Raw genomic sequence first — 13,368 nt, 5'->3', positions numbered from 1 at the left:
GACGGACACGACTCCGCCCCTGACTTCTCCAGCTCTGTTACACGGTGAGCCTCTCATTGAATACCTCACTTCCCCCTAGGGGAAAGAGCCATCGGGGAAGTGAAACGCATACAATTTTGGGACAAACAGAGGAATGTACCAGCCTGCCTTCATCCTGCCGGTGGCACACGCTTATTTAGGTAGTTAGAATTCGGTGATGTGTGGTGACAGGGTGTCCGCGCGGAAAGCATGCTACGGTGGTTACAATGTGACATGATGTTTGGGGACAGGGTTTCACCCTTCTGCTCCCCCTGACCTGATATGCTTCTCGCCCCTGGCATGATTTACTTGGCATTGCAGCCTCCAGGCTGGTGGGCTCTAACGAGCACGGGGATGCAGACTGCCTACATCCTTCCAGCTTGGCAGCACGTTGGCCAGGGGAAACAGGGTAAATAGCGTGCAGGGAATGCTCTGGCTTCTGCCAGTGTGTGCTGGTGGTTAATGTGATGGGCAAGAACATAGTTGTGTAAATGGGTAATGAGCAATAAAAAATGTTTTCGTGGTTTAGGAACTCGTTGTTTACGACATAGTTGTTTGGCATTGCTCGTTGTTTAGCCTTCGTGGTTAAGCAATTAGTGGTTTAGGCAGTAGTTAAATCATACATCCGTAAGAACAACACATTACCAGTATGTTTGGTTTGCTGTCCTCTCTTCAGACTTTCATAATGCAAAGCAGTAGTGGCAGTCCACATTCAACATCAAGGAATATTTGTCTACCCTTTTCTAGACTATTGGCTGACTATTGGCCGGTTCCATTTCCCACTGTGAGACTCTAGCCGTTTTTTTCTTGGACAAAGTCAAGAACATCTATCAGTCGTTCCCTAGTATGACGCTGCCTCCGATTCCCCTGAATGGCCCCCGTAGTTGTCCGGCATTGCACTCTCTCCCCATTCTCTCCGGGGATGAGTTTGTCAAGTGGGCACAGCGAGTAAAATCTGGTTCTCCTGCGGACCCTCTAAGATCTGCCCTTTTTAGAGACCCCTCCTTTCAGGGGCGCACGACAGTGTGCTCGCTGATTAACCTCTCCTTGACCTCAGGTATCGTTCCTGCCAAGTGGAAGCAAGCGGTGGTTTCCCCGATCCTGAAAAAACCATCTCTGGATCCTTTAAAACCAGAAAACTACCGCCCTATCTCCTTGCTTCCCTGGCCGGCCAAAGTCATGGAGGCCCATGTCAACTTGGCCCTCGCTGAGCATATGACCCGGGCCAATGTCCTCGATCCCATGCAGAATGGGTTCCGTGCTGGTCACAGCACGGAAACGGCCCTTCTGGCAATGGTAGAACATCTGCGGACTGTGTTGGATGCGGGTCAAACGGCAGCGCTTATTCTATTAGACCTTAGCGCTGCCTTTGACACCGTGTCTCATCGCATCCTTCTACACCGCTTGGAGGGCATTGGCATCTGTGGCTCTGCTCTGCAGTGGTTCCGCTCCTTCCTTAGCGATCGCTCCTTCTGCGTTGCCACCCCTCCTTTTCAGTCCAAATACCATCCGTTGGACCTGGGGGTGCCTCAGGGCTCCTCGCTGAGTCCCACGCTTTTCAACCTATACGTGCAGCCGCTGGCTGATGTCGCCAGGCAGTAGGGCCTAACCATGGTCTCATATGCCGACGACACGCAGCTAGCGGTTACGATCAGCGGGGATGCCGAACGGGATGCCCTCAGGTTCCAAAATGGGCTGAGAGAGGTGGCCAGCTGGATGAATAACAACTGTCTCCAGCTGAACGCGAAAAAAACTGAGGTGATGATCATTGGAAGAGATGCGGACTGCTGGGGGGACAGTTGGTGGCCGCCTGAGCTGGGGCCGGCCCCCTCACCAGTGTTGGAACTCAGAAACCTGGGAGTGTGGCTAGATCATACTCTCTGCTTTACGACTCATACTAAGAGAGTGGCTGCAGGTTGTTTTGGTGTCCTACGTGGGCTAAGGCCGGTGCTCAAATTTTTTGATGCTCCGACAAGACAGCTGGTCATCCAAGCGACGATTATCTCCCGATTGGACTACGCCAGCTCGCTCCTACTGGGAGCTAACCAATCGGAGATCCTTCGCTTACAACGGGTACAGAACGCGGCTGCGAGGGCAGTGGTCGGTTTGCCACGGACCTGTCCTACTTCTAATACTCTACGGTCCTTACATTGGCTACCGATCAAAAGCAGAATTCACTTTAAAGCTCTCAGCCTTACCTTTAAAATCTTAAAAGGGTCGGCACCAGAGATACTTAACAATCTTGTATCTTCCTATGTTCCGACTCGCCCTCTCAGATCTCTCGGCCAATCCCTTGCGGTTGTCCCGCATTTCCGACTTAGCCGGATGGGCGGTCGTTCCTTTCGCGTGAGAGCCGCGATCCTCTGGAATGCTCTTCCTTTAGAAATCCGCCTGTTAGAGGATTTATTAGTATTCCGTAGGGCCCTGAAAACCCTCCTGTTTTAATCCCTATCTCCTTCACTTTTCCTTTCTTTTAGTGTTGTGTTGTGTCCACCATTCCCTGCGCCAGGACGCTCCTTAGCTGGAGCATCTGTGCGCAATAAAAATGACAACATAACATAAGGCTTACAGTCCCAAGAAGTGGGGTAGGACTTTTGGACAGCAAAGTTTCTTTTACTCAGTCTGGGTGACCGAGAATCGCCCAGGAGTCAGTAACATCCCTCTTTTAAGTTCCCAAGGCATCTTTGAAATAGTGCAAGGAAAGTGTTTATTTTGGTGAAGAGTTTTTAATCTGGGAGAAATATCAGCGCCTTCGGATTGCTTCCAATCCATCAGCTCAACAGATCTCTTCCCTGCAAGAGTCCTAGGCTTCCTGCATTTGTATTGTCCTGAATGGAAGACTACATATCGGGCCTTTCCAGCTATTTTTGATGGATACTTCTTACCGCAGATTCCTCACAACGTGAATATTCCCCTAGACCTTAAACTGAATCTGGAAACTTAAGTGTGCTGGTACGTGTTGTTGTGCACGCTCTGACATCATTCCACTCCTCAAGTGATGAGCAGGGAAGGAAATATGCGCCACCTAGGCTCACGGACATCAGAATCTGTCTTTTCGCGAAATAAGGCGCTGGATCCGAGCTTACTCCTCGCTGAAAAGCATTTTTCTCATGTATTTCTATTTCCAGTATGCAAGGGACAATGTCACCATCCAACACTACAGGGTGTAAACCTTGATGGGACTGTTGCAAACAGATGCCTGTGACTGATCGCCACAAGGTATGCTATGGGCCCTAGGGACAGCGCATACGTTTGGTCCTGATGCTACACAACTTTCTGGGTCAGTCTGCAACATTGCAGCATATACAGACCAATCCAGTTTTGTTCAAAATAATTTAACAATGGTGCAAAGTTCTATTCATTTTTGGTTATAGAACAGTGACTGCAGTGTAGAAACCATCCACACATTCAGGGGGTACAAAGCTAATGCTGTTAACTTTTTTAGTTCGATTTGAAGTTTATCTGCCTTATAATCCGGTGCTAAGGATGTTTTTTGTATTTTTCACCAAATTCCTAGTGAAAAATGGAAACCAATATCCCTGAATGTGTGTACTACACTATAGTTTGTTTATAGTGGAAATCATCGACAGTTCAAAATCAATTATAATTTTCATAGTACTTTTTTTTTTTAATGACCGCAATTCATAGTCTGTAACAAAGTTCTTGTAAGGTTGTAAAGCGTACACCGGTATGGTGTTTTGTTGAAATTGTACAGGATCAGTGTAGACTTGGTTGAATGGTGTGGTGTGTTAATGTGGTGTTGTCTTGAACATCCCATTCATCATTCAAGTATCAATATTCTTGAGTGGCCTCCAGTCAGGATCATGCAAACATCTTCGCTCTCTGTGCCAACTGTGCCTCCAGAACACACATCCGGTTCCGCTGTAGCTTTGGGACAGACTTCGGTTCTGGTGCTATTCTCTGCACCGGTTCATTTCTCATTAATTCTGGTGCCGATGCCACTAGTCCTAGAAGAGGAGCCATTACCTATCGTAGTCTCAGACTTCGAGCCAGCTTCAACTTGACAGAGGCCATGCCCCAATGCCATGGGGGCCAGTCTATAGCCAGTCCTTCTGACTCCAATAATTTGCCCTTACCGCGCAACAGAGTTCATACCTGACCTTTGGATCAGATTCCAACTATGATGCGGGGAACGAATTTGCCTATCAATATGATGCAGACAATTGGTATGCTGAACTCTTGTTTGCCAGTGGCCTGGGCTCTTCACCATACACTTGGTTTGTGTCTCCTGTGGTCCTGCCACTGAGGAGAATGTCTCTTTTGCTGTGGTCATGAGACAGGCTGCAGAGGTCTCCTTCACCTGCTGCTCCATGCATGGAGGTCAAAACTAATGTCAGGATTACGGTTATTCAGCCTGGCCAGTCACCTACTGAACCTCTACTGCGGTTTAATGATACCTTAACAAATACTATCTAATGCACTTGGGCAAAGCCATGTTCTGGGCCGGCAGTTAATAAACTGATAGCTTATCGCAACAGAATGACCCGATGTGATCCTGACTTTTTGACACAATACCTTTCACCTAAGAGTCTGCTGGTCCAAGGGTCCGCCAGCAGTGTCAACCCTAATGTCTTTCCCACAACTCCTCTTGAATGTAAGTCTAAGCACATACAATTTTGGCATCTACATGTTTTCATCGGCTAGTCTTGCCTGGTGCTCAGGCTGTGACAACTGCCTTGTAGATTGCGTCAATGATGCTTTATGGGATGCAGTGTGCAATCCTTCCAGTAGGTCCAGAAGTCCTGAGGGCGTCTTTAGCCCAAACTATACAGGATGCTAAAATGTGTCAAAATTGGTTATATGAACTGGACTCGACACAACTGACTGCTTGCTTCGAGCAATGGACACAAGTGTGATACTTTTGGAGCATGCCTTAATGAGGTCTACAGACTTCTCTGAAGATGTCCAGCAATCTGTAATGGACATGACACTGATAGTTCTCGCCTTTTTATGTTTAAATGTATTTTATTGGTTTCACGGAAAGACATGTATAGTACAATACACTGTAGTTGCCACATTATAAAGTAAATAACATGTCCGAAAAGTTGCTCCACAGGGCCCAGCACATGCCTCGCTAATGTTGCATGGTCTCGACGTTCTTCAGTTGAGATGATGTGCGAATGTGCCGTGGACCCTAGTAGTAATCGTCCATGAAGCCAAAGAATTAAACGTAGTAAAAACAAACCCCCCTCCCCCCAAAACTCCCCCTTCTCCAACCAGTGTGCCGATTCCCGTGAAAGGGTGTCACCTCTGGGACGGTGTGATCACCGTGATTAATTCTCAGATTCTGTGGTGGCATGATTTGGGTCTGTCAGGCGCAGCAGACAGAGGTATCTCGGGCACGTAATTTCATTAAACTCCTGAGAGAGAGAAGTGTGAGCAGTGGCTGCCAAACCGTGTGGAATGTGGATGTAGTCTGGGTGAGTGTGGCTTGGATTCGTTCCATCCCCAGTGTAAACCATAATTTGTGCAACCAGCCCGTGTTAGTGGGCCTAACCTGAGTCCCCCACAGGGATAAAATGTGCTGGGAGGCGGCCTGTATTGCAATACCCATTTGCCTCCCCCTGACGGACTTCAAGGGAAATGTAAGTGCATTCAGGAGTCCTAAGATGGTGTAAGCGGGAAATCGTGGGATTTCAGTTTTCTAGGGAGTTATCAATATCATTAAGGACTGCTGTCCAATACTCCTTAACTTCTATGCAATCCCATAAGAGATGGGTTAGAGTGCCCATTTTCCCGCATCCCCTCCGGCAGGACGCGCTTCGTGCTGGGTTGCCCCTGTGAAGTCTAGCAGGTGTAAGGTACCAATACGTGGCCAGTTTCACAGCCGGCTCTCTGCCTGCTGTATTCCTAGTCGTGTGGGTGGCTCTGTAGTAGACCGACCGCCATTCCCGGGATGTCAAAGTTCTCCCTAATTCCCCCTCCCATCTTCTCTGCCCTCCAGTGTGGTGCGCATCCAGGGGAGGAGCGAGCATCTTGTAGAGGTCTGTAATGAGGCCTCGATCCGAATCTTTCGTGACCAGCCATTTCTCGAACTCGGTCATAGGCCTCCCAACTAAGGGGCTAGTCTCCGGCTGCAGGATCCAGTGTCTGAGCTGAAAATATTGAAAAAGCTGTGGTGAAGGAATATCGTACCCGCGAGACAGCTCGGCAAGTGGGAGAAAGCCCGTTAAGTCGAAGAGGTGAGCCGCTGATCTACAGCTGGAGGGGCGCCATTGTGGGAACGAGCGGGGAGCAGTGCCTGGAGGGAAATCGGGATTGTCCAATAAAGGAGAGAGCGGTGAAGGGAAGGTCGTGAGCCCTCGTCTGGTAGCAACCGAGTCCCACACTTTTAATACGGTGCGCGTGACGGGAGAGTTCTGAAGGTAGCGTGGTCTGTGCGGACGACGAAGGAATGGTACCTTCCATAAAGAGGTTTGGGCCATGGCCCTATCTTTCATATTTTTTGTTTGTTCCTATCTTGGAAGAGCCATCTCTTCTCTGATTCGGCCGAAACCATTCCACCATGCATCTCAGGTGTGTCGCCTGAAAGTATTGATGGAGGTTGGGAATCCCCAAGCCTCCCTCATCCATCCCCCGGTATGCCAACTGTTTGTTCATGCGCGGCCTCATTTTTTATCTCCAACTTGCAGACACTTGGTAGGGCCACCTTACAATTCACCTAAGTGTCATCCGCCTTGGCACCAGGGCCTAACACAATCAGTACCTGCTCGTCTCAGCTACCTGGAGCTATGCAGCGTCCGAATGCCAGCACTATCTGAAACTTCACAAATGCACTAATCTTAAAACTTTTAAATAACTCTCTCTTTTTAACAGATCGCTTGTAAAACCTGACATATATGGGTCGCTACAAGTTGCCACACATATAAGGGCTCCAACTTTAAGCAACTCAGCCATTATAGTTTTATCAAAGTGTATTTAATAAATGTAGTCTTATCATATAGTATAATTTGTTATATTGTTTTATAGTTTCAATGGTTTTTAGTAATCATACAATAAAGATTCATTGATTGACCCTGGGGATCTCTAAACGCTAGGGCAGATAAACTCCATTGCCACTGCCTAGCGGATCATGAATGGCAGTTGCACTCTAAGGTAGAATATGGTGTTTTCCAGTGTAGCTGGGATCCCTGGCTCGATCTTTTTGCAACCGCTGAGAACATGTAATGTTGGCGTTTTTGCACGCTAGAGTTCCAAATAAGTCTTCTTCTGAGGTTCCTTATGCCCAGATCATGTGCCTTTCTGCCTCTACCCCTCATGGCTCAAGTCCTGAAGGATCAAAACCAACCGGGCCAAAGTCATCCTGGTGGCCCCAGATTGGGCCAGAAGGGTGTGGTTTCCAGAACTCCTGGACATGGACTTCCCTTAAAGACATTTGCAAGATCGCCACTTGAAAATCTGTCCATACTTTCAGAAGGCACTTGTCTTGATTCTGAATCTAAATCTTACTCTAGTGTTGGTCAAGCTACTACGAAGAAACTTTTTGTTTAACACAATATTTAAATTACTTTTAGCTTCCCTAATTACATACAGTTTTTATTCCAATGCCCAAGAGCTACAAGGGGTGTTACCTTTTAACGTGCTATTCTATTTGAACAATTATGACTATCAATGAAGACCTTCCGATGCACAAGAGATAGTTACTTGGTCCTGCATTGTAGGAATCTTCGTTGAAGTCCTAAACTACCCTTCCTCCTCCCTTTTTTATTTTCTTTGGTATCGAGTATAACATCTGCAATTTAATTCTAGTCTTTACTGTTCACTTAAAAAGAATAACAATGTGAGGCAACTGCCAGAATGAGGCCTCATGAGTAATTGAAGCCCCTGATCCGTAAAGGCTTTTTTGTCTTGCAAGCTTATCAGGCTGCATGTTTCCTCATTGCTTAGATATGTAGGCAGCTGTTTAGGTTATAAGTGTTGCAATGTAGTTTTGAGAAAGGGCCTTTTAGTACCATATACAGGTAAAATATAGAAAGCTATGTCCTTGTAGGGGTTTGGAAGGTAATCTGCGATATTTTGGGCATGTTGAAGGTTCACCTTTTCTATTGGTATATATGTTGATGTGTGGGGTCCCGGCTTGCAGTCGGTAATTCTTTTAACACGTATTACTTCACTGAAGATTCCTAGGATGCAGAACCAGGATTACAAGCAAGTAACTATTCCTTCTTTGCTTTTCAAAGTCAGCAGTGCTGCTGTCTTTTGTAAAGTTTTTCTAGTGCCAGGTTTGTCAGAGGCACCCTGCAGACTCCCTGTAGGCACAATATGGTACTTGGCTCTTGTTATCCTTCAGAAGTATGGAACCCAATATGAAGAAAACAATTCAGGAGATGGACTGTGCCCACATGTAGTGCATGATCTTGAAACACCATTGTATGCATTGCGTCATCATGCCTCACCACCTTGCCACGCATAGCTGTTGGTATTTTTTTGCCTGAAAAGGAATGCTGAGCAAAGATGACCCTTTTCAGATGTTAAGTTTTACTTGGATATGTACCGTTCTTTGAAATCTATTTTTAAGGTGTTGTTTTAATATCAGATATTGTTGTACTCGGAGTTAATTTAACAACTCAGACTAATCAAGCTTACGAGGTGAATATAACTCCCTGTGTAGTGCTTTGGGATACATGCCTTTGGCAAATGTCTGTTCTCTTTCTGCAAGCATTAACTATTCCCCTGTTTCTTTAAAGAGTGAAGACGTCAACGGGCGTGTGGTGGAGGACATGGAGGCTGCTTCCCAGGCCAACCAGCGACGGATGAACGCTGACCCTCTAGAGGTTATGTTACTGAATATGGGGTACCGGATCACAGGACTAAGCAGTGGAGGGCCTGGGGCTTCGGACGATGAAGACAGCTCGGAGGGGCAAGTGCAGTGCCGGCCCAGCTAGATCCCAACAGACGACCCATCGAGCCGGTGGGAGATTTGTAGTCTGCTGCTTCTTATAAGCTCTGGATGGGCAGGCAGTGCCAAGAGACTGCACTGCCTCATGCTATGCACAGTTAGTCAAGGTGGCTAGAAGTCCAGGCGGGCAGCAACGGCATCAGAAGGGAAATGCCTATCACCTCACTCTCCGCCTGCACCATTTGGGAGGCCCTCTTTGTACTTTTGTACCCCAAGCCTTTTCCATGCACTACAGAACCGAAAGGCGGCACAAATAACTTGCTTGAACTCACTGGTGGATCCATTGGTCTATGCAGCACAGTGCCAAGCTGTTACTACAGAGAGCAAGATGGCGCCCTTTCTGTATGGGTAATAGTAGAGTTAAACTGTAATGTAAAGAGGGTTGAGATGTGATTACACAGCATAACATACTGCTTTAGTCCTCTTCAAAAATGCTTCAGTCGTTCATTGGCGCCATTCTCAGCTCCTGGAAGAAACCTTGAGGGGCCAGGAATCTGTGGACAGGTTCGATCTCTGCTCCGTCTTTCCACCTGCTGCAGTCCTGCCTTGCCTTCTTTGGATTTGCTGCAGTGCTTTAGCAAATGTTTCAGCGCCTGTGAAATCTGAGACCATAACTCTTTTAGGCCTTGAATCATCTCTTGCATTTTGCTGTAGACTTTTTATTGTGGAGTGCCCTATGAGGGTCCTGCTGTTTCAGGGGGAGTGAAGGCAGCTTGAGGTATTCACAGCCTCAGCCATATTGCTAGCAAAAAAAGATAGGCTATCAAAATATTGCGCTGACATTCTAAATTAAAGGTTCCAGCGAGGGATTTCTGTACCTCTCTATTCTTGTCCGGCTTCTCTCCTTATGCGTTTTCCTCTTCCCTGTAGCATATGTTTTCACCCCCCCTCCACCCCCGCCAGGTTTTTCTTCTCTATTTTCAGTCTGCCTCCTTATGCTTGTATGTCTATCTTGTTTGTGTTCTCGCCCTCATTCCTTTCTCCAATTTCTCATCGTCTCTTCTCTTGCATATTTCACATTCCTGTTGTCTGTTGCTTCTTCCTCTTGTCCATTCCTCGTCCCTCTCATTTCCTCTTCCTTATTCCTCTTATCCGTCAATTTCTTACTCCTTTCTGCCTCTCATCCCTTTCTTGGACCTTCCTCACTCCTTTCTTGTTTCCTCCTCTTTGTTTTTTCTTTCTTCTCTTCCCTGTTCTTTTCTTCTCTTGTAGTTACTCTCTCCTCTTGTTTGATACTCTCTTCTCTTATCCGTTCACCTCGCCTCTTGCTTATTATCCCCTCCTCTGGCTTGTTGCTTTCGACCCCTATTGCTGGCTTACTTCATTTACCCTTCATCAGGAGCACTGCAGACTGGAAACGATATGAGAGATCTATGATTTATTCTGGTTGGCGCGATTCCACTTGGTACGTTTTTCATCGGATTACAACTTCCATTTTTTTTTCTGGAACACCCTGGGGAGTGTACGACCTTTCCAGTTCTCTCACCTACTCTCCAGTTTCAGGGCTTGCTTATGAGTGTGATGAGCATGATGGGCTCTGTTTCCCCAGTAACACCATCCCATTACACTTTTATCTTGGTGGAGAGTAGTCCGCCTCCATTTGAGAGACTCCTGAACACTATTGGTTCCCCTTTTGATTTCTGAGATGTTTTGGCCAGTAGCTCTGTTTTTGATGGTGCCAAACACAATTAGGCATCGTGATGAAAGCCAGTGCACCAGTTTCCCAGACTGGGTTGATCTGGGATACTCCAGCTTCGCTATTTTGCCACGAAGCAGACTAAGCGGTGTTAGGTGATATACAGTGTGCTTTAGCTTCTCATTTTGGACGCACACTCCTGCTCAGAGGCTCTCTGAGATGCACTCGCTTAGGATCCTCAGAAGGTGTTCAGCTGTGGTGGTATACATTTTTCAGTGCATACGAATGCCATTGCTACAGTCTGCCTGATTTTTAAACCACCTCCCAGAACGTTGTCTGCTCTCAGACCATAAGGGCTAAATTGTTCCTAACCTGGCCTTCCTGTATCTTGCTGTAGTTTAAGCTTTCTCTACTATCTGCTCCGAGACAGCCGAATGCTGCGATTGCCAATGTTTGGGTGCAGGAACAGTTGTAGAAGGTCCCTGCTTTGTCTTGTGTGATTTGAGTTTGAATCAGTTCAGTTTTGGAACTCTTGAATTAGTCTTCCTCCATTTTGTAAGACTCATTGGAATCCTAGCCACAGGAAGATATGGGCCACATTGATGTTGAGCTTAAGGGATAACGAGGAAAACTGGTTGATTTCCTGATCAAGGCCTCAGATTTTCAGTCAAAGTACCCGTGAGTTCCTACCTTCGATACCTACTTACACACTGTGAGATACTTTCCTGAACTTGGTACCATCATTTGCCAGAGTTGCTTAAATGTGTCCTTGAATCTGACATGAAATGATATGCAGTCAACGGGTGTGGCAGGGCTGTGGAAAAGACAATGCCTCAAACGTAAAATACAACTCTTTGCTGCTCCCCTGCAAGAAAGGGATGTTTTTTCATCAGGTCTTTTCTGGGCAGTAGTGGAATATGAAAGCCAGTCAACACACTGAGTGTGACTCTGTGACCCTTTTTTCTTTTTCCTGCAAGAGGTACACTTGTTTATCGGGGAATAGGGAACTTTCCCTACAGGGTAATTTGTCCCTATTCACCACAAGGGGTCGGCGAAGATGTGGCACCCAAAGCAGCTCTGCTACAAGTAAGACCTAGATGTTTGTGTCTAAGCCCTCAAAAAAAAGCTATAGACCTAAGAAGACGTTTGTAATGTGTTGCTGCAAGGGTGTGTATGATGTGTGCAAGCTTTGAAGAGAGGAAGTTCTTTTCTTAAGAATTTGGTTGGGGAATTCTGCCATGTGATGCCGTCCAATGAACAAGCCTTGTACATGTTTTGTTATTCGAAGGCTGAACAATACAGTAAAATCACCCTCCACAAAGCCTTCTTTTGAGTGCAGTGGGAAGCTCTGTGCTACTGTGCAAGGTGATACAGGTGCTGGGCTTAAGCTTTGGAAACTGGGCTGCGCAGCAGCTTGTGCCTTGTGACCGTAGAATTTGAAGACCTCTTTACTTATGAGGAGTAATGGGGAAAAGATGGTGAACAATGAACATAGGGTAGCAGCAAGTTGGTCCATCATCTAAAGAGGTTGTTATGATGGTGTAAGCTGGAAGGGCTTAGTGGCATTCTTCTCTTCAGAGAGATTAGTGACTAGGCCACTTGAGGCTGGCACCATCTGGCTGCAGCACAAGATCTCAAAGTGTGTGGTAGCCGTTTAGGATTTTTTTTGTTTTCAGATTTGTACACCAGGGGACCTGGTATTCTCAAAACTGACAGCATGTGAAGATGCCTTTCAAGTCCATCTTCCTTAAATTGACTTTGCGTGTATGTCTTCCCATAGGGCAGATGGGTGATGCAGTCCTGTCTGCTCTTTGTAGCTCTCCATCGAATTCCTTAACAGAGTGATCACATATATTTTTTCCAGCATCGCCCCCTTCTCTGCAGTTGGTGGGTGTTCTCTTGAAGAGAGGATTTACTGAAAAGTATTTGGTGTAAAGTGTTGAACATATAATCGATGCAAATCGAGAAAGCACTGTCCTGCAAAAATTGGGTGACAATAAAAATGCATAAAAATGTTTTAAACCAGTTTCGATTGCTTTCATTTATGTTGAAATCCGCAGTAGGGCCAACAAAATGGCCATTGGTGGAAATCATTGTGGATAAAGTGAGGAGCACGTTCTGGTTTTGGTCTTATGAGCAAGAGTGTCATTCTCCTTTCCCTTCCACTGATCCCTTGTCCCACCTTTGACTGCTATTGTGAATGCTTGAAGTTTAAACTGTGACTTGTAAGGATGCAACTCTCCAGTCCCACATTACTTTGGAGCAGTTGTTGCTACATTTTTTATTTTTTTGCTTAAAACCATAATTATAATGGAAACTTCAGGTCATGGATACCTCTTTAGAGAAGTATACTCCGGCATCAGAATTTATTGAGCAGGCTTCTAGCAGGAGATTCCTTACCTCAAGCATCAGACTGGATCCAGAATATTTTTCTGGGCAGTACCCATGCACTCTGGTAAGTGATGGTGTTCGGCTCCACGTGCCGTTGTTGGTACCGTCCGCGCCGCAAGTGAAGTCCGCAGTGCCCAAATAGGTGCCACCCAGGTGCGCTGACGTCAGTTCTTTTCTTTCCGCTCCAGCCAGCGCACGTCCAGGAATAGCTACCTATTTGACTATGCTTTTTTCGATGTTTTGTCGAAGTCTTTTTTGAGGTCTTACCACCTGATGTCATACAAGAAGGCTGGCTTTAAGCCCTGTGGCGCCTGTCACTGATAGATGTCGGTGACGGACCCACTTGTGTGGGTCCGTCACTGACATCTATCGGTTTGCCTACGGTCTCTTGAACGAGAGCCTG

The 13,368-nt window shown here is 46.5% G+C and overlaps 1 protein-coding gene across 7 annotated transcripts in view; it reads left to right on the top strand.

Moving 5' to 3' along the window:
* WDTC1 (WD and tetratricopeptide repeats 1) overlaps positions 1-12,596 on the top strand; it is a 380,833-nt gene extending 368,237 nt beyond the window's left edge. For all 7 annotated transcript variants that reach the window (XM_078682616.1, XM_078682614.1, XM_078682619.1 and 4 more), the window contains exon 16: positions 8,727-12,596. In XM_078682616.1, coding sequence (XP_078538742.1) covers positions 8,727-8,924 — 198 coding nt within the window. In that variant the 3' untranslated portion in view covers positions 8,925-12,596. The remainder of the gene's footprint in view (positions 1-8,726) is intronic.
* Positions 12,597-13,368: the final 772 nt, after the last annotated feature.

This window comes from Lissotriton helveticus, chromosome 3_1 (genome assembly GCF_964261635.1).
Source record: "Lissotriton helveticus chromosome 3_1, aLisHel1.1, whole genome shotgun sequence".
NCBI classification, from domain to species: domain Eukaryota; kingdom Metazoa; phylum Chordata; class Amphibia; order Caudata; family Salamandridae; genus Lissotriton; species Lissotriton helveticus.
Note: the sequence above shows the minus strand (reverse complement) of the source record. Positions and strands in the feature narration are given on the sequence as shown.